The sequence below is a fragment of the Loxodonta africana genome, chromosome 2 (genome assembly GCF_030014295.1).
Source record: "Loxodonta africana isolate mLoxAfr1 chromosome 2, mLoxAfr1.hap2, whole genome shotgun sequence".
Classification (NCBI taxonomy): domain Eukaryota; kingdom Metazoa; phylum Chordata; class Mammalia; order Proboscidea; family Elephantidae; genus Loxodonta; species Loxodonta africana.
The window spans coordinates 36,265,216-36,289,862 of NC_087343.1; the positions used below are offsets into that span (position 1 = coordinate 36,265,216).

The window sequence follows — 24,647 nt, forward strand, 5'->3', positions numbered from 1 at the left end:
CATCTTTTATCATATCATGGGTCTACCCATGCATGGTTAGGAATATCAATATGCAGAATACCATCAGTCTAGTTCACATTTCTTCTAAAATCAAAATTTCTAAAGTTCTTCTTAAATCACTTTAGCTGAATTTCATTTCAAAAATCAGATAATAAATCCCTGTCAGATTGGTAATCAACAGTCAACAGATACTTGAATCACTGAATTGATTTTCATTTCCAATGGTATGATGGAATTCATGTATTATTTTAAATGTGAGGCGCTAAAGATACATTGTAACTAGGATTAAATTACCAGGATTAACTTTTGGAGGCCCCCACTTCTCCAACTAAAAACCAAACATAACTAGTTGCCATCAAGTCGACTCTAACTCATGCTGACACCCCCCATGCATGTCAGAGTAAAACTGTGCTTCAGAGGTTTTCAATGACTGATTTTTTGGAAGTAGATTGCCAAGCCTTTCTTTCAGGGCACCTCTGGATGGACTCAAGCCTTCAACCTTTTGGCTAACAACAAAAGTGTTAACTGTTTGTACCACCCAGGGACTCCCCCATCTCTCCAGTTAAGACTAAAAATACCTTCCTTATGCCCATTCCTTCCGTTTTACCAACAATAAACAGGCTTGGGGTAAGAGATCCCTCTTTGGATGTTGTTGTTGTTAGGTACCATCAAGTTAGATCCAACTCACAGCGACTCTATGTAAAACAGAACAAAACACTGCCCGGTCCTGCACCATCCTCACAATCCTTGTTATGCTTGAATCCACTGTTGCAGCCACTGGGTCGATCCATCTCATTGAGGGTCTTCCTCTTTTTTGATCACCCTCTGCTTTACCAAGCATGATGTCCTTCGATCCCTCCTGATAATGTGTCCAAAGTATGTGAGACGAAGTTTCACCATCCTTGCTTCTAATGAGCATTCTGGCTGAATTTCTTCCAAGACAGATTTGTTTGTTCTTCTGGCAGTCCATGGTATATTTAATATTCTTCACCATTACTATAATTCAAATGCATCAATTCTTCTTCAGTCCTCCTTATTCATTGTCCAGCTTTCATATGCGTATGAGGCAACTGAAAACACCATGGCTTGGGTCAGGCACACCTTAGTCTTTAAAGTTACATCTTTGGTTTTTAATACTTTAAAAAGGTATTTTGCAGCAGATTTGCCTAATGCAATGCATCATTTGATTTCTTGGCTGCTACCTCCATGGGCATTGATTGTGGATCCAAGTAAAATGAAATCCTTGACAAGTTCCCTCTTTTGATAGCCTTAATCAAACGTAGAGATTATGGTTAGATTTTAATGTGCATTGGAACCTCAGGGAGCCAACTATTTTTGTGTAGATGCAGCCTGCTGGTAGTAAACTCCACTTGCCTATAAGATTTTATGTTGTCAGTTATTAAGATCGCAACGATATGTGATCCTTGTCAGCATGCTAAATATATCAGTATTCTTTACAAACCCATCTTGCCATCTGGAATTGTACTTTTGCTTGTTGAAAGAATGCAGAATTCCTCATAAGAGGGTAAGAAGCAGATTTTTTATTGCTGTTGTTGATAAATAAGTAAAAGTAACAAGTATTCTCGAAGGTTGATGTGAGGAATCAAAGTTGAAATTATGATACCTGGAATAAGAAGAAAGCAGCACGCCAAAATATTTCACAGGGAAAATATTTATAGTTTCTTCCAGTCTTCCACTCATGGAGAATATATAGTCACAAAAAAAGAGAGGCATTTTAAAAGATTAAAATGTGTACATGTGTGAAACATATGAATAAATATTTTAGGCAAAGTGGTGTGTTTCAGAGGACTTGAGGGTAGTAATGGGGGCATAAGAAAAAGCTTGAAATACCTCTCTGGATGTGGGATATAATGCTGACTAGAGGGAATGGAGATGGGATTTAAGAAGGCAAATGAAGGAGCTTTCTAAGCTACAGCCTTTGTAGAATAAGAATAGATATGAAGACAAAATACGTTCATTCAACAACTATTCACTAGAAAGAGTAAAGTTAATGGCATAAATGGAATGCCTGTGTTTGAACCTTACCACCTATGTAATAGTGGGAAAGTTATTAACTTCTTTGCCTTCATTCCCTTTGCTGTAAAATTAAAGGAATAATATTATTGAGGTAAGGATTAAATAAGTTAACCCAGAGAAAGAGCTTAGAACAGAGCCTAGAACTCAGTAAGTACTTGTGATGCAGGGCCTAAAATTAAGGCCCATTTTGCACTGCCTTGACATTTGGTGGAGCCCTGGCAGCATAGTGGTTAAGAGCTTGGCTGCTAACCAAAAGATTGGCAGTTCGAATCAATCAGCTGTTCCTTGGAAACTCTATGGGGCAGTTCTAGTCTGTCCTATGGGGTTGCTATGAGTTGGAATCAACTCGACGGCATCAGGTCTTTGACACTTGGTGAAACTAAGAGGCCCTCAAGTTTCCCTTCCCACTCTGCTCCCATGGATATTGTCCCCTAGCCAAATAACCCACTGTTTTTGACAAGGTGCAGTCCCTGCTTACACCTGAGTAGCAGGTTTTAGTTCCTTGCCAGCCTGCAGAATTATTCAAATAAGCCAATCACATCTTCTCGCAGAAACCAACAGCCATCCCACCCTCTTAATACTACAAAGCCTGCCTCCCACAGCTCCTGGTTGTTCGCTTTGTCCCTGAGTGCAACTCCTACGTGGACCTGCATGGCATGCGGTGTCCTCCACCTGACTGTGAGAGCATGTTGACTAATAACTGCTGTCAGTCTTATCTGCCCAGTGTCAAGTGTGTTTGGCCATCTCCATAGCCTTAAGGGGGGAATCCCTCCCTCACCAGCAGGGTGATTAAGAAGCAATTGAAGCACTTTTCACATATTATATGGCAGAAAGTGTTTAGTAAGGTACTAAGGGAAGATCAGTAGAAGCAAAGTAAAGTGAAGGAAAAACCAAAGGTTCACAGATGATGATTCTAGTAATGCCCAATGTTGTTCTGTAAAGTCAAGCATTATGGGCCAGAAGATGGTGCCAAAGCAGCTAAAACCCATTGCTATCAAGTCGATCCCGAAGGCAGCTGCAAATATGACTTCTCAACAGCACCTTGAGTGAGAAGTATATATAAAAATATGGCATTTTCTTTATTATTTCAACCAAAATAAAAACAGAGTGCATGCGACACTTTCACACTGTTTGATGATCTTGGTAACTTTTATGGATTGCTCCTATTAAGGCTACTTATTATGTCATTCTAAAACATTACCACTTTACCCTACAATTTGGTGTTTATTATTTAAATTGCCTTGAAATGTTAGAGTCTGGTAGGTCTTGTTTTTTCCCAATAAAAAAAGTTAAGTGCATCCGACAATTCAGAAAATGACTCTTGCCCTTGACATATAATAATGTTTTAAGTTGAAATTGCAGGAGTTTTTTTTAAGTCATAACTTCCTTATATTAATGAACTAACATTTATTGTGGGAAATTACTCTTGACTTCATAGTTTAATTACTCTGAATTTTTTACCTTTTAGGAGCAAAATAAGTTCCTTGTTTAAGGTTGAACTCTGACCTTCAGTTTATTGAGTACTGTTTTATATTGGGTTGCAGGACTGCCTTTTAATGAATACTTTAGATATCTTTTTATTTTTTTTTTTAGATATAGAATTTAAATCTTTGAATAACATATCTATGTAAATTCTGCAAGATACTAGACTACATATTTTACTCATCTTTGTGTTTCCAGTGGTGGTTGGCACAGATTTTTCACATTGGAAACAGCCAAATATTACTTAATTAAGCTGCAATGACCGCACAAGCTAAAAACCTGCTTCATTATCTAAAAACTGCCTCTCAGTTCATTGGTGTGGATGGTTTCCTATCAATATCACTGACAGCATTTTGTGTCCACCAGTTGGCAGCTGAAAATCTGAAGTCTTTAAAGTTCGAGAATGTATTAAACAAGAAACTTTTGAACTAAATTTGTCATGAAGTCTTCCCATGGAAACTACCTTTGGAAATTTCACATCAAAATGGCACAAATATTTTATGATACTATGAATGGAAGCCCTGGTAGTGTAGTGGTTAAGACCTACATCTGCTAACCAAAAGGTCAGCAGTTCGAGTCCACCAGACACTCCTTGGAAACTCTATGGGGCAGTTCTACTCTGTCCTATGGGGTCGCTATGATTTGGAATCTACTTGACAGCAACAGGTTTGGGTGTTTTGTTTTGTTTTGTTTTGTTTTGTTTTGTTTTGTTTTACTGGAGGACACTCAAGCTTTCTTAATGCACTCCAGAGAAACTAAAGACAACACACTTCTACATGCATAAAGCTAAAAAAATAAAAAAGAGAATCTTTAACAAATAATGACATTATATTCGTAAAAGCTGATTTCTTTAAGATGTTTGCCAGTGAAAATCAGACGTTCTTTAGGGTCTCAGTACAAGAAAGCTTGAAACAAAATAGGAAAAAGTCAGAGAGTTGAAAGATAAAAACCAAATTCCTTCTTCTTAAAATTCCTAAGAAGCCACATTCTACAGACAATTCAAGTGTTCAGTGAAAGAGAAATCATTTGAGATCCGATTGCAATGATTCACCAAAAAAATCAACTATAGGGAGGAACGTGACAACACAGGGGCAGGAAATTCTACATAATTGTTAATCCTTTTTTTTCTTTTTTTTTAACCAACAGATATTCTTCTAACAACATATTTTGAGTACTCATAGGAAAAATAATTTTTTAAAAAAAATAATCTCGTCTTCACTCTTTTTATGTTTATGTTATGAGTACAATTCAGTATTTTATTTTTGTACAAAATACAGTTACACAAAACTTTAACATGCTTTATTGTTTTGTTCTCATAAATTGTGAAGCGTAAGAATCTGGTTTATTTCCTTATTTGCCCTATAATCTGGAGCCATATATATATAGTCTAAGGAGAGGAAATACCATCTGGGAAGCCAACTGCCCCTTTAGGAAACAAGTATAAACCAATTGCCGTTGAGTCAGACTCATGTATTGCAGAGTATAATTGCACTCAATAAGGTATTCAAAGCTGTGACCTTTAAGAAGTAGGTCACCAGGCCTTTCTTCCAAGGGGCCCCTGGGTGGTTCAAACTGCCAAACTTTAAGTGAGTAGTCGAACACTTAACTGTTTGCATCGCCCAGGGACTCTTGGAATCAAGTAAAGTAGAAGGGATTGTAAGTAATTGCTTTCTTACCTTATTTGTACCTTGAGTATTCTATCTCCCCAACCACTAGTAGTAAGTAAAAAATAAATAAAAGGGGGGAACCTGTGTATTTTGTATTAGAGCTTTGATCTTGGTGGTTTCCAATCCACCAATCCAGCTACCTTTTAAAGGGAAATACCACTTTATAACCAAATAGAAAAAATTAAGTGACTTGGGCAAACTCAGATGACAGTACTTCATTCAGTTTTATTTCCTTTTTAACAGTCTAGACATCACTTACGTGAGTTTCAAAATGAAAATGTGGCACTCAGAATCTTTACTGCAATGCAAACCGTCAAGTAACATTGCAAGTATGGAAGGGTATGGGATGAAGAGAGACAAATCAGAAACACAAAACGAGAGAAATCACCCAGGCGAGACAAAAAGGCTTCATAGATTACTTTTTAGTGGATTATCATTGCAGAAAATATGTAATGAGATCAGAAGCAAGGATAATAGTCCTTCATATTTTATGGGGCTTTGAAGTTTATAAAGTGCTCTCATGTGTACAAGCATGCTTCATGTGATCAGCATATATTCTTTTGCACGTGAGGAAATAGTTTCAGAGACTGTACGTCCATTGACAGCAGAGTACCAAAGTGGGAACTGGAGTCCAGCTTTTTGACACAGTTAAGTCTAGAGTTGTTGTTAGTTGCCATCAAGTTTGCTCCGATCTATGACACCCCATGTACAACAGAATGAAACATTGCCTGGTCCTGCACCATCTTCACAATTGTTGGTGTCTATCGATCTTTGGCAGTCTAATGCTCTTCTCTTACACCATCTTATTAAGATATTAAAGTAGAAGAAGGTATTTCTGACGTGGTGGGAGTCTTAGTTATCTAGTGCTGCTGTAACAGAAATACCACGAGTGGATGGCTTTAACAAACAGAAATTTATTCTCTCACAGTCTGGGAGGCTAGAAGTATGAATTCAGAGTACCAGCTCCAGGGTATGGCTTACTCTCTCTGTCAGCTCTGGGGGAAGGTCCTTGTCACCAATCTTCCCTTGCTCTAGGAGCTTCTCAGCACAGAGACCCAGGGTCCAAAGGACACGCTCCCCTCCTGGTTCTTTATTCTTAGTGGCAGGAGTTCCCCCCCTTCTCTCCGCTTGCTTCTCTCTTTCGTATCTCAAAAGAAATTGACTCAAGATATAACTGTATCTTATAGATTGAGTCCTGCCTCATTAATATAACTGCCTCTAATCCTGCCTCATTAACATCAAAGAGGTAGGATTTACAACACATAGATGGCATCAGATGACAAAACAGTGGACAATCATACGATACTGGGAATCATGGTCTAGCCAAATTAATACACATTTTGGGGGGACACAATTTAATCCATAATGGTGGGCAAAGGAAACAATGTTTCAAAGCCAGAGCTCAGTAAGAGGGGCACTCAAGTTCATGACACTAATATCACAGTGAAGACACATTCCCCAGTGTGACCATCCAAACAGTATGTATTTCTCTTCACTGCGAGTTTCAGATACTTCTCTTAAAGCAAAAAAAAAAAAAAAAAAAAAACCCAAGCTGTTCAAATCACTTAAGAACTCACAAGTTGATTCCCAAGCAAGAAAAGCTAATAAATGCACTCAGAGTCTGCTTTCCTAGAATTGCTCACCTTTTTTTCCTTGGCTTTAAGAGTAGGTTACTGAATTCAATTTAATCACCATTTATTCGGCACATGAAAGATGCTGGAGAGTTATGAATTTGAATAGGAAGTATTTCCTCCCTCAAGCAAATGACTTGTTTTATAAAGATATAGCTTTAACTTTTTAGATCCCAAGGAGGAGTTAACGAGAAAATACTAAATCCAATATGTTTTTTCCTCTGGAGAAAAAAAATTTTTTTTTTTTTTAAAACGTCCATTAGCTACCAATGAATATATGTATTTTTTTTTTAATTTCTGCCATTTGAATCATCAGGTCTCAAATGTCTGCTGATATTATTTTCTAAGACATCGGTGTCAGAGAGAGAGAGACAGAGGGAGAGAAGGGAAAAAAGAGAGAATGAGAGAGAAGATGTGAGAGCGTGTGTGTGTGTCCTTAAGTTTGGCAATTGCTATAGGCAAAAAGGTAGGATTGTAACTGGTGAGTTACAATGTCTTGCTAAATCAATTTTTGACTGGGCGTCTGGCTCTCGTTTTGATTCACCACTGGCTTTTTGAAAATGAAAATGTTAGACTAAGCAGAAGCTGAGACTAATGTCGCAGTCTGCCAAGACAAGGGCCTTGGACTTCAAAAGCCAAGTGAATGCAGTAAACAATGCCTTTTGTGGGGGATAACTTCATGGTGTTAATAAACCAAAAGGCATTTGTTTAACTGATAAATTCCAAATGAACAACAACATCTACTACATTTTGTATAATTTGTGCCAATACGATTTACGAATAACTTTGCCTGGGGTCTAATGTAATAAATACAATGAATCAGGAACTTCTTTTAATCATTGTGGAGGATGCTGGTTTGCAGTGTGGGGTCATAAGGAAGAGCATAGACCTTGGAGTTGGTCAAGTCTTGGTATCATTCCTGGCTCTGCCCCTCATGTTGGGTTAACTCTGCCCTCGTTTTGCTCATCTGAAATTTGCAGGAAATAAGGTTATCTCCTGGAAGCATTGCGAGAGTTAATTGGGGTAACACACAAAGCATCCTCACAGTACCTAGCACAGAGTAAGTGTTCAACAAGGGTTAGTTTCCTTCCCTCTCACCCTGGGATTCTTGAAGGGCCATGTGCAGTTTCAGTTCACCTTGAATTTCAAAGATTAGATTCCTACTGCTGCTGGAAAAAAAAGTTAACTTATATTTAGTGGCTTAAAATAACACGAATGTATTATTTTATAGTGAGAGGTACAAATCAAGGTGTCTGCAGGTCTGCTTCCTTCTAGAGACTCTTGGGGAGCTATGCCTTCCACAGCTTTTAGCGGCTGCCTGCATTCCTTGGTTAGTGGCCCCTTCCTTGATCTTCAAAACCAGCAGTACAGTATCTTCAAATCTCTCTCTCTCTCTCTCCTGACTCCCTTCTGTTTCCATTGTCACCTGAAGCTAATTCTCCTGTTTTCTTCTTTCTCTTATAAGAACCCTTGTGATTACATAGGGCACAACCAGATAATCCGGAATAACCTCTCCATCTTAATCACATCTGCAAATTTCTTTTGCCAGGTAAAGTACTGTACTCACAGGTCTGGGGATTAGCCCATGGACATCACTTGGGGCCAGGGGAACATTATTCTGTCTTCCTCAACAACTATAGCACTAAAGTTTTGTTCATGTAAAAATTACTCTGGTACTTTCAATATTAGACTCAAGGTATTGAGTGTAAAAGATAAATGTCCAGAAAATTAACAAATTTCTCCTGAGTTTGGATCTAAAATTCTTTAACTTTCAGCAGTTTGTCAAAAATTCCCTTCTACATAACACAAGGACTGTTTCCATGGTTATTAATGAAAGATAAGAGATTGAATTGAGTGTGGTCGTGTGGAATCGCTGCAAATCCAGAACCCTTAGGTGTTTTTGAATGTATTTGAAAAGTTACAAGGTATGCAAGATAGAAGGATGGAAATATGGATGGTTGGATGGATGGATGATAGATAGATAGATAGATAGATAGATAGATAGATAGATAGATAGATAGATAGATAGATAGATAGATAGATAGATAGATAGATAGATGATAGACAGACAGACAGACAGACAGACGGATACATAGACAACACATTGCCACCAAGTTGATTTCGACTCATAACAACCCTATAGGAAAGAGCAGAACTGCCCCATAGGGTTTCCAAGGCTGTAAATCTTTACAAAAGCAGACTGCCACATCTTTCTCCCCAGGAGCAGCTGGTGGGTTTGAACTGCCGACTTTCAGTTAGCAACCGTGCGCTGAACTACTGTGCCACTGGATCCCAGGATGGTTTAGATAGATAAGAAGAATTAGATCAGTGGTTCTCAACTGGGAGGAATTTTTCCCCCAGGGGACATTTGACGATGTCTAAAGACATTTTTGTTTGCCACAATTTGGGATGGTGCTACTGGCATCATCAGGACCAGGGGTGCTGCTATACTTCTCGTAATACACAGAACAGTCCCCCACAACAAAGAATTGTCCAGTTCAAAACGTTATTAATGCTAAGGTTGAGAAACTCTGAATTAGATAGATCTTTGTGACTCAGCACTTAAAACATCATCTGGCTTCAGTAAGACCTTAATATTCATAGAACTGAATGTAAACAACACAGAGAAAAAAAATGTGTGTCATGGCTGATAGAACAGACTGTGCTGTCACCCACCTGGAGTCAGATTCTGCTCCTATTTGGTTGTGTGATGCTGAGATGTTCTTTACCTCTTATCTTGTCTCAGTTTCCACATTTGTTAAGAACGGATGGGATTAGGGTCACGATAAGTATTAAATTTTGTAATCTATGTAGAGTTCAACACATCTTCTGGCTCTTAAAAAAAAAAACCAAACCCATTGCTGTCAAGTCGAGTTTAATTCATAGCGACTTTATAGGACACAGTAGAACTGCCCGCATAGGGTTTCCAAGGCAGTAAATCTTTACAGAAGCAGACTGCCACATCTTTCTCCCATGGAGTGGCTGGTGGGTTCGAACTGCTGACCTTTCAGTTAGCAGTCGAGCACTTAACCACTTGTACCACCAGGGCTCCTTCATAGTATGAGCTTTTTTTATTATTATTATTTGAGGAGCCCTGGTGCTGCAGTGTTTAAGAGCTCAGCTGCTAACCAAAAGATCAGCAGTTCGAACCCACCAGCTGCTCCATGGGAGAAAGATGTGACAGTCTGCTTCTGTAAAGATTACAGCTTTGCAAACCCTGAGTCAGTTCTGTTCTGTCCTATAGAGTGCCCGTGAGTTGGAATCCACCTGTAAGCAATGAGTTTTTTTTTGTTATTGTTTGTCCAAATCCCAACCAGACAAGTTGCCAAAGGATGAATGAAATAAGCGAATGTTTTACTGTAAAATGTTTCCACTGTTATAAAAATAATCAAATTACTTATATCCAATAGAAGAAAATAATTTTTCTGCTCATTATAAGAGGCAACATGGTGTGATAGAAAAAGAACATGAAACATAGAGGCAGCCTGATCTGAGGGTTTGTCAGAGAAAAAGTGATATTCTAGATTCATTTGCTTCCCTTTTAACGTATCAAGAGATGGTCCTGGTCAACCAGAATAAAACTTGCTAATCCCGTATATAAATGTAGTCACCAAACATTATTCATACCCAGCTCTGGGCTGCAGGTCATGTTTCCACCCCAGTTGCCTTTTCAGGTGTTAATAGTGGGAATTGGCTCTTCCTCCCACCCAAACTCACTTGATGGGGAATTCGTAAAACTGAAGAAGGGATTCCACATTCCTGTCTCTGAAACACAGAAGCACATACTCTCTACTGCCCTGATACAAGTCCCAAAGGGGAAAAATGGCAAGGTTGTAGATAAAGGTGAAAGCAGAGCAGGTTTTGCCCATTTACATTTTGGGCAATCATGTGGTAAGGCAGAAGGCCCGGCTTAGCTCCCAGGAGCCTTCTCGGAATTCTGCAGGGCAAGAAGCGATGGAGAAGACACCACAGATGGTGCCTACTGAGGATAAAACAACCCTGTAGCAAGGCCACATGGTCCAAGAGCAATAAAGAAGTCATAGTCAGACCCCAGTGGATGTGCAATACCAATGGGGAAGACAGGTGACATGAGTCACCCAGACCCTGGAGAGCTGAGACCATGACTCCACCTGCTTAAACCCAAGATTCCACTGAGCAAAAATAGTGGGTAAGAGACTAAGGATGAAAGTAAAGGCCTTACAGAGCAGAGGGCCAGAGGCAAGTATGATGGCCACCTTTGGGTCCAAAAGTGAAAAGCCTCCTAATTCCCCTCTGATACAGGCCATATGAGATCCTCTCCTTCATATACCCTGCGGGCATCTTGGCCAGGATCAGGGGCTGGGGAATAAAGCAGAAACCAGAAAGACCCAGGTTTATCTAAAAGAATCATCTAAAGAGACTGTGCTATTGAGTCAGGCAGACTTTATCGGATTGGACTAAATTATTGACTTGATATTCAACCTAATATCAAGTTCCTCATACTCAATGGGAATAGGGCTTGAGGGATAAACTATAAAAAAAAATAAGAAAGCTGTGTCTTCCCTTGCACATCTGCGTGCAGTGTGAGAAAATATGTGACCCTGCAACTCAAGGGAAGGAGTGTTTCTATTTTAGCTGACTTTATTGCTTTTATTACCCCAGGCACATACTCAAGGCCTCCTCTGATTTTCTCCCACACTGAGCTTTGAAACCATGCCATGCACACATACCGGTTGCTCAGTCATTTTTCTTCCATCAGTAATCTAAGTTTCTCCAAGTCATCTTAAACCATCAAAGACCAAATTCCCAAATTCCACCTTGTCCAACTTATTAGTTCCTTGTATGCCGTACTTCAGCTTTTTACCTACCCTGTTATTCCTAACTGGTAGTAACAGTGCTCAAGGGACTCACTTCTTCTTTTATTCTGTGCGTTGGATATATATGAGTATTTCTAAACTAAAATTGGAAGTTTGTAAAAGGCAGGTATTAAAATATTTTTTATTCATTGCTTTACGCAATTCCACATATGAGCAAGTGTTTTTAAGTGCCGTTGGTTGATAAAGTTAAATTATTTCATTATGGAACAATGTTTCAGTGAAAAGAAGGACGTTCTATTTGTCGTCCATTAGTTTCTGTAACAAGAATGATACTTGAAATACGGTTCAGTAAAATTCTGCAGCTTCTTTACCCTTAATAGGTGATTTCTTCTAACCCAGCACTCAATGTACTTCTGATGTACCTGGTCTGTCCTTTTCAACAACCCCTCCAATACGAGTTGATTTTATTATTGTATTGAGGTTTAATTAGTTATTAAAGGGGGGCTCTCAGATCTGAGGCAATAACTTGAATTCCTCCCTCAGATTGTTGCCCCCAAGTTTGACCATGTACCTAATGTTTGGTAGTTGTTAGCTGCTGTCAAGTTAGGTCCAACTCATGGCAACCCCACGTACAAGAGATCAAAATATAGCCTGGTCCTACACCATCCTCACAACCTTTGATGTGCTCAAGTCCATTGTGGTAGCCACTGTACATTTTGAGTGCCTTTCAACTTACGGGGTTCATTTTCAAGCACTATATCAGACAGTGCTCTGTTGTGAGCCGCAGGGTTTTCATTAACTGATTTTCGGAAGTAGATCACCATCACCACGCCTTTCTTCCTACTTTGTCTTAGTCTGGAAGCTCCATTGAAACCCGTCCACCATAGGTGACCCCTGCTGGTATGTGAAATACCAGTGGCATAGCTTCTAGCATCATAGCAACACACAAGCCACCACAGCAGGACAAACTGACAGGTGGTGGGATGTTTGGTAGTAATTGATAAACTGTCTGGCAACTTCGGGAATATATATCCTTGATATACATAGGTTTCCTAATAAAAAAAAAAAAGGCAAGATAGGCAAAGGAGGACTCTCAGATTTGTTGACTGCCTGTTATGTGCCAGAAACATTGATTGATTATTGATACCCAATTCAATCCTTATGACATTGTCTATTTATTCATTCATTCTTTGCAGTCATTAATTATCGAGTACCTACAATGTGCAGAAGTGAAACAGGCAGATTTGGTGCCTTGCCCTATGGGACTCACAATCTAGCCAGGAAACTGCTGTAAAAGGAGTCATCAAGAAAATAGAAGGTGCTACGGCTAAGTAGGGCATATGTGGAGATTGTGTGTAGCAGGCGAATCTAATTTAGCAGATTGGGGAAGGTTTCCCTGAGGAGATAAAGATTAAGCAGACTTGACACATGAGTTGAATTAACCCGGTGAAGATTTTTAAAGATGACTTTATATCAAGAAAACTGCATGCAGGAAGCCTTGGTTATGAAGGAGAACAGTGTACCTTCAAGAAACTGCAAGAAGTAGAGTATGGCTGGAACCAGGAGAGTCAGGGAGAGAAGTGGCTGATGAGGTTAGAGAGAGGGACAGAGGCTGCTGTGGGCTTTGGAGGCCATATTAAGAAGTGAAAGTGGTGGCTTTATCCTACAAATAAAGACAAAATGCCAAAAGATTAAATTAGAAGAGAGTAACGACATCAGAGTTGGTGATATTGCTGTTGTTGTTGTTGTTGAAGTTGGTTTACTTACAGAGAGGAAAACAGATTGAAAGCAATCAAGACTGGATGCGTGCTAGGAGGGCCTCATTGCAATAGGCCAATGAGAAATGGTGGTAGCTTGGACCAGTGAGAAAGGAGAAAAGTAGGCAAGTTAGAATATATGTAATAGAATTGACAGGATTTGGTGACTTAGTAAATGCGGGGATGGGGACAGATGGGAGGGTCTAGGGTAACTCCCTGGTGGCCTTTGCAGAGATGGGACATACAAGAGGAAGGGCAGGTTTTGGAGAGAAAGTGATGAACTCAGTTGGGACATATTGAATGTGAGTTGCCTAAGAGATCTGTCTGGAATACAGTACCCTTGACTCTGGGTCTCAAAAAAACGATCTGCCCTGGAGTTATATATGGATTTGGGCATCAGTGGCTCATAGATAGTAATTGAATCCATGAAAAAAGATGAGCTCATTTGAAGAGAGTATATAAAATGAGGAAAGACTAGGACCTGTGGCAAAGACCTAAGGAATACCAATGTTTAAGGGGCAAAAAGACCAGGAATACAGCTGGCAAAGATAATTACTGTGAGTTCCATCTTATAGATGAAGGAATAAAGACCAAGATAATTTAATAAATTCAGCTGATTAGGAGGAAAGTCAGAATTCCGATCCAAATCTTTTCGCCTTCAAAATCTACCTCCTGAATACTTCATGTTTATGATGCAAGACTAACTTTTTGAAGCCTTTCTCTGAGTCAGGCCTTCTGCTAGCCTTCAAAATCTACCTTCGGAGTACTTTGTATTTATGATGCAAGGTTAATTAATTGAAGCCTTTCTGTGAATCAGGCCTTCTGCTAAGTGTTTTATATACATTATTTTATTTAATACTCAAAGAAATCTACCTGTAATCTAGGTGTTATTATTATTTCCATCATATGAATGAGAAAACTGAGACTTGGAGAGATTAGCTAAGTTCACCAAGGTTACATGGCTAGTACATAGTATGAATTTAAACCCATTTCTTTCTCTTGCCCAAGTTCATGCTTTTAACCATACGATCAGATTAGTTAATTTCAGTGCTTCTCAAACCTTAGCATGCAATTACCTGAAGAGCTTCTTAAAACACAGATTTCTGGGCAACACCCGCTGTGTTTTTGATTCAGGCCCAAGAGTTTGCGTTTCTAACTAGTTCCCAGGTGATGATGAAGCTGCTGGTCCAGGGACCACACTTTGAGAGCCACTAAGTTAGAGACAGAACTACTGTAACAAAAAAGTTCAAAGATGCAATGCCTGAAGTAAGATAAAATTTATTTCTATTTCACATTATGGACTAGACAGACATGAAATTATTCTGAAACCCAGGTTCCTTCCCCTTTGTGGCTCTGCCATGCCCTAGGGCTCTGTCCTCATCAGTCTGGTGGAGGCCAAGTCACTGCCTCATTTGTACTACACTGTACAAGTGTATTAGACATAATCTGATTTTTCATTTCAGGAAATGAATCACAGACTTTCTGCACTAGGCTCCTTTCAGGCTGTTGTAGGTACCTTCCCTATGTTGCCATCTGGATAAAACTTTTGTTTAACCAAAAAAAAAAAACCCAAATCCACTACCATCAAGTCAATTCCAACTCATAGCGACCCTATAGGATAGAGTAGAACTACCCCATAGGGTTTCCAAGGCTGTAATCTTTATGGAACCTGACTGCCACATCTTTCTCCCACAGAGCAGCTAGTGGATGGATTCACTATGAGTTGAAATTGATTCAACGGCAATGGGTAAACTTTTGTTTGTGTTGTTAGGTGCTATCAAGTCAGTTCTGACTCAAAGTGGTCCTCTGTACAATAGAATGAAACACTGCCTGGTCCAGTGCCATCATCACAATCATTGCTACATTTGAGCCCATTGTTGCAGCCACTGTGTCAGTCCATCTCGATGAGGGTCTTCCTCTCTTTCACTGACCCTTTACTCTACCAAGCATGGTGTCCTTCTCCAGGGACTGGTCCCTCCTGATAACACGTCCAAAGTATGTAAGACAAAGTCTCACCATCCTCTCTTCTAAGGCACCTTCTGGCTGTACTTCTTCCAAGACAGACTTGTTTGTTCTTCTGGCAGCCCACAGTATATTCAAAATTCTTTGCTAATACTGTAATTCAAAGGCATCCATTCTTCTTCGGTCTTCCTCATTCATTGTCCAGTTTTTGCGTGCATATGAGGTGATTGCAAATACCATGGCTTGGATCAGGCCCGCCTTAGTCCTCAAAGTGACATCTTTGCTTTTCAGCACTTTAGAGGTCTTTTGATGCAGATTTGCCCAATACTGATTTCTTGACTGCTGCTTCCCTGTACATTGATTGTGGATCCAAGTAAAATGAAATCCTTGACAACTTCAATATTTTCTCCATTTATCATGATGTTGCTTATTGGTCCAGTTGTGAGGATTTTTGCTTTCTTTATGTGGAGGTGTAATCCATGCTGAAGACTGTGGTCTTTGATCTTCATCAGTAAGTGCTTCCAGTCCTCTTCACTTTTAGCAAGCAAGGTTATATCTTCTGCATATTGCAGGTTTTTAATAAGTCTTCCACCAATCCTGATGCCCTATTCTTCTTCATATAGTCCAGCTTCTTGAATTTTTTGCTGAGCATACAGATTGAATAAGTACGGGAAAAGGATACAACCCTTACACACACCTTTCCTGATTTTAAACTATGCAGTATCCCCTTGTTCTATTCAAATGACTTTTGTTTAGACCCTGTTTTCTATTTCAACAATTCTTTTGCTTAAAAAATTCCACTTGGTTATGGACAAAGATAGTGCCTCAGTGGCACAAAGGTAATGGGAGGAATGGGGCCACACTAGCTAGCTTCATAAACCACTAAGGATCTGTACAATTAATGTTATAACTTTGAATTTGATTCAAAGTCATGTTGGGAGTTAGCACAAGTAGCAGGTACAAAGATGCTATGTCCCCAGTGGCACACAGCACTCAGCAGTCAAAAATGCTGGCACTGCTTTGATGACTTCTTCCATGAGGCCATGTCCATATCCACAAGTGCCTGTATTTATCTGCCAAGGCACTGCATTAATGTAATAAAATAAAATAAATCAACAGAGAAGCAAAAAGACCAAGAGCTCCTTCTGGAACAAAATGCTACAGGTACAGTAGTAAAAAGCCCTGCCAGTCACAGATGAGATGTGACTTTCTGAGGGAAGTGGTTTATTTTTACTTGATGGTGAATCATTAAAAATGAGCCAGATGATTAAACTTAATGGAACAGCCACATTAAAGTGAAATTAGTAAAAACATGCCTCTGGCAACCTACAACCTTTTGTTTGTTGTTGTTTAACTTCTGTCTTTTTACAGTGGCCATGATGAATGAAATCACAAAAGGAAAAATTCAATTAAAATCTAAGTGCTCAATAAACCCCTCGTGTCTGGTTGTCGTCACCACTGTCCTTAGCTCTGATGTCGTCTCGTTTCCTCTTTTCCCCGAGAACAGAGAAGAGAGCTGGCCCCAGGGGAGTTGAGTGGACAGGGAGGAGAATGGGGAGAAGAAAACAAGCAGCCTTCTGGAAGTTTCTGCTCTGTGCACTCTTTCAGACCCAGATATTGCACTTTGGGGGGATGAGGTTAAATTGTTTTATTATCAGACAATGCCCAAGTGAAGACATTCATGTTCCCATTGGTTTTCAAATACTGATAAATCAGAATGGGGATCGGCCAAGCAACCCGTCTGTTCACATTCATTTTTGGCTTCTCCTCTGCCCTTTTATATCATCTCTGGTGTTTGTTCTATAAGTCATCAAAATGGTCTCTCCTGACAGCTAAAAATAAGTGTCTGATTACTTTTACCTGAATAAATCTTTTGACCAGATGTGGTATTCATCCAATAAGTGTGCAACAATTACATATTGAAAGTGATGAAAGAACCGGCCAAGGGGAGCCTATGAGCTAGTGGAATGCAGAATATAATAAATCGCATGTAAAGCCAGCAGTTACCCCCCGGTAGAAGAATACTAACTTTTGATAATAGACCTTACCTTAGAGATACCGTGTGTTAGCAAAACTGGGTTTTCAAAGTCCTCAAAACAAAGTTCGCAAAGTCACACTAAGAGCAAAAACACTCTTAGGATGAGCTAAAAGCTCATAATAATAATAATAATAGCAATACCTTAAATTTGGAAGGCACTTTATAATTTATAAAACACATATCATGCGTTTATTGCATGTTGAAGTGTCAATTAATGTAGTATTTATATGTAGCCTTTAATTAGAGCTTCATGACAGCTGTGTCCCATAGCTCTCATTATCCTCATTTTACTGATAATAACTGTGGCGCAGGGAGGTTAGTGGACTTCTCTAAGGTCTTAGATTTGGTGGACAAAAGGGAATGAATGTGGCCCATGCTTATGACTCAGGGTATGATGCCCCCTGCACAGGCCTAGGCTGCTGACCATGGCTGCCCTGGAGTGAGGGTCCAACGGGCAACATTGGTTTCCTTATTCATGAATTAATGAAATAGCTTTTTAAAAGCTGTCGTCAGTCATTAGAATTTGACGATGGAGAGTTAAGCCTTCCCCAGTGGCTCTTTCTATGTAATCATGGTTTCAGCATTTCCTTAGCCTATCACATTACACAAAGCATGTAGTGCTCGTGTTTTACATCTCTTAGCGCGTTAGTCTCACTTTCTAAGCAATTTCCTCCCCGTTCAAATTGATCTTCCATTATTTCTGCCAAATGGTTTTCAAGGCTACTAATTGTATGGATAATATTCTTTTTAGCAAACTCTGCTATTAACTAGCATGAGCTGTGTGATATGGGACACAGCATTCCCTCCCATCTCGAAGAATGAGGAGGCTGCATCGAATGATTTCCAGGGCCTCTTTTGGCCCTCAAGTTCCTATCTTCTGATGCTTTCACACTCGCTGCAAGATTTTGGAAATGCTACACAAACACTTCGTAATCATAAAAGTCCGTTTTCTTGACTCTAAAATGATGAATTTACTTCGTTCATGCTTACCAAGGTGTGTTTCTTGGAAAATTTTTTATGGGGGTTACCAATATGGGTGACACCCCAAAAACATTCTTTAAACATGAAAGTTAGGGAAAACTAGATGAAACAAAGTCAAGAACAGCTTTGCACTGCAGGCATTCAAAAGCTTTCATATGTTGGTGGACACTGGGTCGCTACAATAAAGGCGTGGAATATGCATTACTTCTCAAACTGATTGGACCACAGAACCCTTTTCTTTCAGTGTTTTGTACCAATGATATTCCATGGAAATCATGGAATTTTTAGAAAGCCAGGGTTAGTTTTTTTTTTTTTTTGAAGAAAGATAAGGTTAAATTATTTTAAAAGCCCCTTTTTGCTCTGAGATTCTATTTTCAAATCTGTGTGTAGACATTTTTCTGAGCATTTTGCGTAGTATTAATCAAGAGGACACAGGCTTGATGTATCTGCTGTTGTTGTTGCCATTGTTGTAACATAGCCCATACTCTGCTTAGGCGGAGTTGAAATAAGGTAGAGATTAACAGCCTTTCCGCTAAAACTACGTTCTCTTATGACTCTGAGGGTTTATAAGTAATTTTCCTCAATAAAAAGCACTTTTTGATGGTTTGTGAATAGGGTTTGATTATCTAAAGATCTATGAGATACTGTTTAAACTTTTGCTGGAAGGGAGAAAGAGAAAGAAAGCAAGCAATAGGAATCCAACGTTGTGAAATAATCTTTGGAAGATGGTTATTTTTCCAAGTTAGGATCGTCATCTTCCACTGGAAAGGTATGTTAGCCTTCATTTAATTTAAGCCCCTACTGAGAGCCTGACAATTAGCCATCAACGCCTTTGCTTGATTACCTTCAGGAGCAGGGAACCCACTACCTCATAAGGAAGACTATTAAAATTTAGGCTAGTGCAAATTATTAGAAAGTCCTTTCCTATATTAAACTAAAATCTGAGTGTAAATGTCATTGTTCCCCGTGACCCTGTAAGTTTCAAGTTGAATCTCATTAATATCTTCCCATCCTCATCAAGGAGATTGACCAACTTTCCCAAATTCACCAAGAAAGTAAAATGTAGAGGTGGAATGTACTCAAACCAAACACCAAACTCATTGCCATCGAGTAGATTCCAACTCATAGCAGCCCTAGAGACAGAGTAGAACCACCCCACAGAGCTTCCAAGGAGCACCTGGTGGATTCAAACTGCCAGCCTTTTGGTTAGCAGCCAAGCGCTTAACCACTGCACCACCAGGGTTTCCTGAATGTACCCAGGTCTCTCTAATCTAAAAACTCAAGTATTTTTCTCAACAGTATATTATTTCTTTACATAGTATATTACTTCCGTACATAGAAATGAGGAAGAGCATTTATTAGCAAAATCTGAAAACTGTTCAAATAAGATAGTGTCACTATGTAGTAAAAATAGGAGTTTCGTTCTTTTGTTGTTGTTGTGTGCCATCAAGTCGGTTCTGACTCATAGAGACCCTATAGGGCAGAATAGAACTGCCCCACAGGGTTTCCAAGGAGTGGCTGGTGGATTTGAACTGCCAACCTTTTGGTTAGCAGCCTGAACTCTTAGCTATTTTGCCACCAGGGCTCCAGTTTCATTCTTGTCAGGCTAATATGTCCTTGGGCATCATGCTATTGCTCTGGCCCTAAGTTTCCCCTTCTTCAAAATAAGAAGGATTATTAAATTACCTCAAGCTATGTTCCAGTTCTGGAAAATTCTATGATTATAAGGAAACATGTTCATTAATGAACAGTTCATTAATGAATGGTATTTACTACTAAGGATTTCTGTAAATAGTAAAAAGAAGAAAACCTGAATCACTTACATAGGATTAAATGAAAGTTGACATAGCTTACATCATAAAGACAAAATCATTCAAGGATCACGTGCTTGACTTTTACTTTCTTTAATTTTTTTTTTTTTCTACACTAGTTACATTCAGACCAGGATAGAGGAGATGGATCACTTAAATATATCCTTTCAGGAGATGGAGCAGGAGATCTCTTCATTATCAACGAAAACACAGGCGATATACAGGCCACCAAGAGGTTGGACAGGGAAGAAAAACCTGTTTACATCCTTCGAGCTCAAGCTGTAAACAGAAAGACAGGCAGACCTGTGGAGCCTGAGTCTGAATTCATCATCAAGATCCATGACATCAACGACAATGAACCAATATTCACCAAGGAGGTCTACACGGCCACTGTCCCTGAAATGTCTGATGTGGGTAAGTGAGCTGTGACTCTTAACCAAAAACTAACACTCATCTAGCACAGCATCTGAGTGAAGAGTCCTGTGGGTGAAATGTACCACGCTGAATGAACTTAGATGCTAAATTCTAAAAGTACCATATTTCAAGCAATGCACTTGTGTCCTTTTTGTAAGTGCTCCCATGTTTCTAAGTATTTCTCTAGTCTCACTTACATTCTTATTTTTAGGAAAACAATATTTCCTTTAATGATGGGGTTATGAAAAGTGGCAGCAGAGGTTAGGTGACGGAAAGGGAGACCATCTCATCTACTTTCTCTCCCATCTCAACTCCCAAAGCAGGAGCCTTTGCCCTCTGACTTCTATTTCTTGGGCTAGAAGACAGCACCCTTCTCTATTTCTCTTAGCCCACTTTGATATTAGGCTCCAGATAAGGACCTCCCCAGTGGAAAATAAAAGCTTAAATTTACAGAGTAACAACAGTTGCTTTAAGTAACTGTATATTTAGGAAAGAGATTTAAAAGTTTTTTGTTTTGTTTTGTTTAAGTCCATAAACAATATGTAGACGACATCCAGGGGATATATATCCTCTACTAATTGGTGGAAATTATTGGTGGAATTAATTGGTGGAAAACCATGACATTTACTGTGGCGAATTAATATTTTATGCCTAATTCTACTACCAACTTTAAATTTAATATGTGTGGTTTTAATTTGTTTAAATTGGGAGAAAGTAAACAGGATTTAAATTAAGAAAAAATTCTACTGACATCATTCTTAGCCACATTAAAATGCTTCATGGGAGACACTAACTGATTCTAAACTACTTGTTAAAGGGTTATTTTTATTTTTGCTCAGTGTCAAATTCTAAAGGGCTGAAATTACACAGTAAAACTTTTCTAATTCTATAATCCTGTGAGTCAGAGATGGAAACGTTTTAGTTCACAGATCCAAGAGTTTGAAAATACCCAACCCACTGAAATGGTTGTCAAACATCCAAATTTTTTCTCATGAAGAAATACTGCTAATCTCATTGCTTGAAACCACCTTGTTTTATTAGAAAAATCACAATTCCTCACCAAAGCAAAAATGAAGACTGAGATTCCTTTAGAAGAAAATTTGTTAGGGAAAGAATATGTCTTCTCTAGCCGGTAAAAGGAAACCCTGGTGGTGCAGTGGTTAAGTGCTACGGCTGCTGACCAAGAGGTCAGCAGTTCAAATCCCCCAGGCGCTCCTTGGAAACTCTATGGGGCAATTCTACTCTGTCCTATAGGGTCGCTATGAGTCGGAATCGACTCGATGGCAGTGGGTTTGGTTTTTTTTGGTTTTTAGCTGGTAAGAGGCAGGATGAGTTAATGAAGGGCAATCTCTTCGTCAGCATTATCCAAGGCTGCTGCAACCAGGTACGCAGGTTGTGCACTGCACAACTCTAGGGAATGCCATTCACCTTTGACATCATTATAGAATTGAATGTTTTACAGAAACTGAGGGACAGCTAGCACTAACGTGCCTTCAGAAAGGAAAAGGTTTTGGATTCAGGCCCAGTTTTGTTGCTCTTCATCATTATCATGAATTAACATGGTATCATTGCGATATATAAAAGTATCCTAAACCCACTGCCACCGAGTTGATTCCGACTCATAGCGCCCTATAGGACAGAGTAGAACTGCCCCATAGAGTTTTCAAGGAGTGCCTGGTGGACTTGAACTGCTGACGTTTTGGTTAGCAGCTGTAGCACTTAGCCACTTCACCACCGGAGTTTCCTAAAAACATCCTAAAATAAAAATAGTGTCCACCAAGAGTGGGGTGTTACAAAATGGACAGTGGTGTCAAACAGATCTGAGTTTGAAACTGTCTCTACTGATTACCAGCAGTTTAGCCTTTGACAAGTTACTTCATTTCCCCAATCTTCCATATCTATAAAAGATAAATATCAACTCCTACGGATTATCGTGAAGACTGAATGAGAAAACAGGTGTAGAGCCCCTCGTATGATATCTGGCAAATAACAGGCACTCAAAACATCCACTTAATCATATTTTAAAAGCAATCATATTTTGTATTTATGTCAAATAGGAACTTGGGTATTTGTTGATTTCTATTCTTGCCTAAAATCATACGATGCTCTCATTTTCCCCACCACCCTTGCTAAATTACAAAGTAGATTCTCTGCCTTATGCATCATTATGTCCTCCACAGCATCCAATAGCCGATGTAGTACAATAATTTGTTCAGTAAATAAAATGTTGATTGTTCTTGTTAGGTGCTGTCAAGGCTGTAATCTTTATGGGAGCAGATGACGAGGTCTTTCTCCCGGAGAGCCACCGGATGGGTTCAATCTGCCAACCTCTTAGTTAGCAGCCTAGCTCTTAACCTTTGTGCCACTAGGGCTTCCTGATATCTTGATTAGATATTACTAAAGGATTGTAAAAATTCTAATATGCCCTAAATGCAATTTCCCTGCTCCATTCATGGATGGGAGAACTCTAACAGTAATTTTTTGGCTTTTTTTTTTTAATGTAAACATGGAAAGTCAGCCATAAAATGATCTTAATCAGAGGATCTTATTTTTCTTTGAAGTCACAGACCCCTTTGAGAATATATGAACCTTCTCTTCAGTGAAATATACAAGTAGCCATTCACATAAAAATGTGCATGGAATTTTAGAGACGTTAGGCAACTGTGGCCCCAAAAATGAGAACTCTGATCAGAAACATCATAGCCTCGTTTGTATATTTAATTTATAATCATCTTTGGAATTACAGGTTCCAGATGTTTTTGCTCTGCTGTTCCAATTAATTCTCTGTTTAATCCAAAACTACTTCTTTTAAGTTCAAAGTCGTTCAACTTGTTAGAATTATAGAATATTTTGATGCTTTTATTTTCAAGTAACAAAAAACCCAACTCAAACTAAACAATTAAAGTATTTATTGGTCACATTACTTAAGACCCAAATAAAAGTGGGCATTGGATGTAGTTCAATTGAGCTCTAGCTATTTCTCTGTGATTTTCTGTGCTATTGAGTGGGTACTCTTTGTCCTCAAGCTACCATCTCTAAGGTCACAAAATATATGCTGCATTTGCAGGCTTCACATTCACACCATCACATTCCAGAAGAAAGAGTATCCATGACACAGAATTTCCAGCAACATCATGTCCCTGATCAGGCAACCCCTAAACTAATCCCTTGGACAAAGAAATGCCAGCTGCTGATTGACCGAGGTCTGGGTACCTTGCAAGCATCCCTATAGCAAGAATCTAATCAAATTCCACCCTTGTAGATGGATTGGAATCAGTCCCACCCAAAGTCATGATCATTATCGTGTTTATCTTTAGAATAATGCATACAATACTTATAAATGTTGATAACATTCGTTTAGAGTGAGGAACCCGAGGTATTCTAACCTTACATCCACTTCCTTGCTTTGATAGTTTTGTATAAAAATAAGATCATGCTTGTCTTTACGTACTTGTATCAAGGATCAGAAATAGGCCCGTAACTTATTTTCAATTTGTGTTCCTGTCATTACAGGCACTTTTGTTGTCCAAGTCACCGCAACCGATGCTGACGACCCAACATACGGGAACAGCGCTAAAGTCGTCTATAGCATCCTACAAGGACAGCCCTATTTTTCAGTTGAATCAGAAACAGGTTGCAATTCCTTTCTTGACCTTTTTACAATCTGTAATTTGGATTGATTTGCTCAGCTGAGCTAGCATACTTTTCATAAAAACAATCAGCATAATTGAATTTCCTTAGATCCATTAGCTCAACACCAGTGATATATTTGTAAACATGACATACAGAGCGTTTTAATCAAGAAATCTGACGATGAATAGTTCACCCACCATATTTACAAGGTGTGGATTCAGAAAACATACACGTTGCTTTATTTTTTCCTTCCAGGTTTGGGTGAAGTTAAAATATCAATCCCTTTTGACAACCATTAGGCTGTTTATAGATATTCCAATTCTTCTTTTTCTAGTTACTTGGGATGCAACTCCGCATCCACCCTGAAGATAGATGTAACCATGTCATTTATTTGGGCCAGTAAAATGAGAGCGACAGTGGCAGGAGTCACTTCCACGT

General features: G+C 39.1%; 1 protein-coding gene across 1 annotated transcript in view; it reads left to right on the top strand.

Moving 5' to 3' along the window:
- Positions 1–24,647, top strand: part of CDH6 (cadherin 6) — a 64,265-nt gene that overhangs the window by 11,726 nt on the left and 27,892 nt on the right. The window contains exons 2-3 of the mRNA XM_023545402.1: positions 20,282–20,576; positions 24,090–24,209. Coding sequence (XP_023401170.1) covers positions 20,282–20,576; positions 24,090–24,209 — 415 coding nt within the window. The remainder of the gene's footprint in view (positions 1–20,281; positions 20,577–24,089; positions 24,210–24,647) is intronic.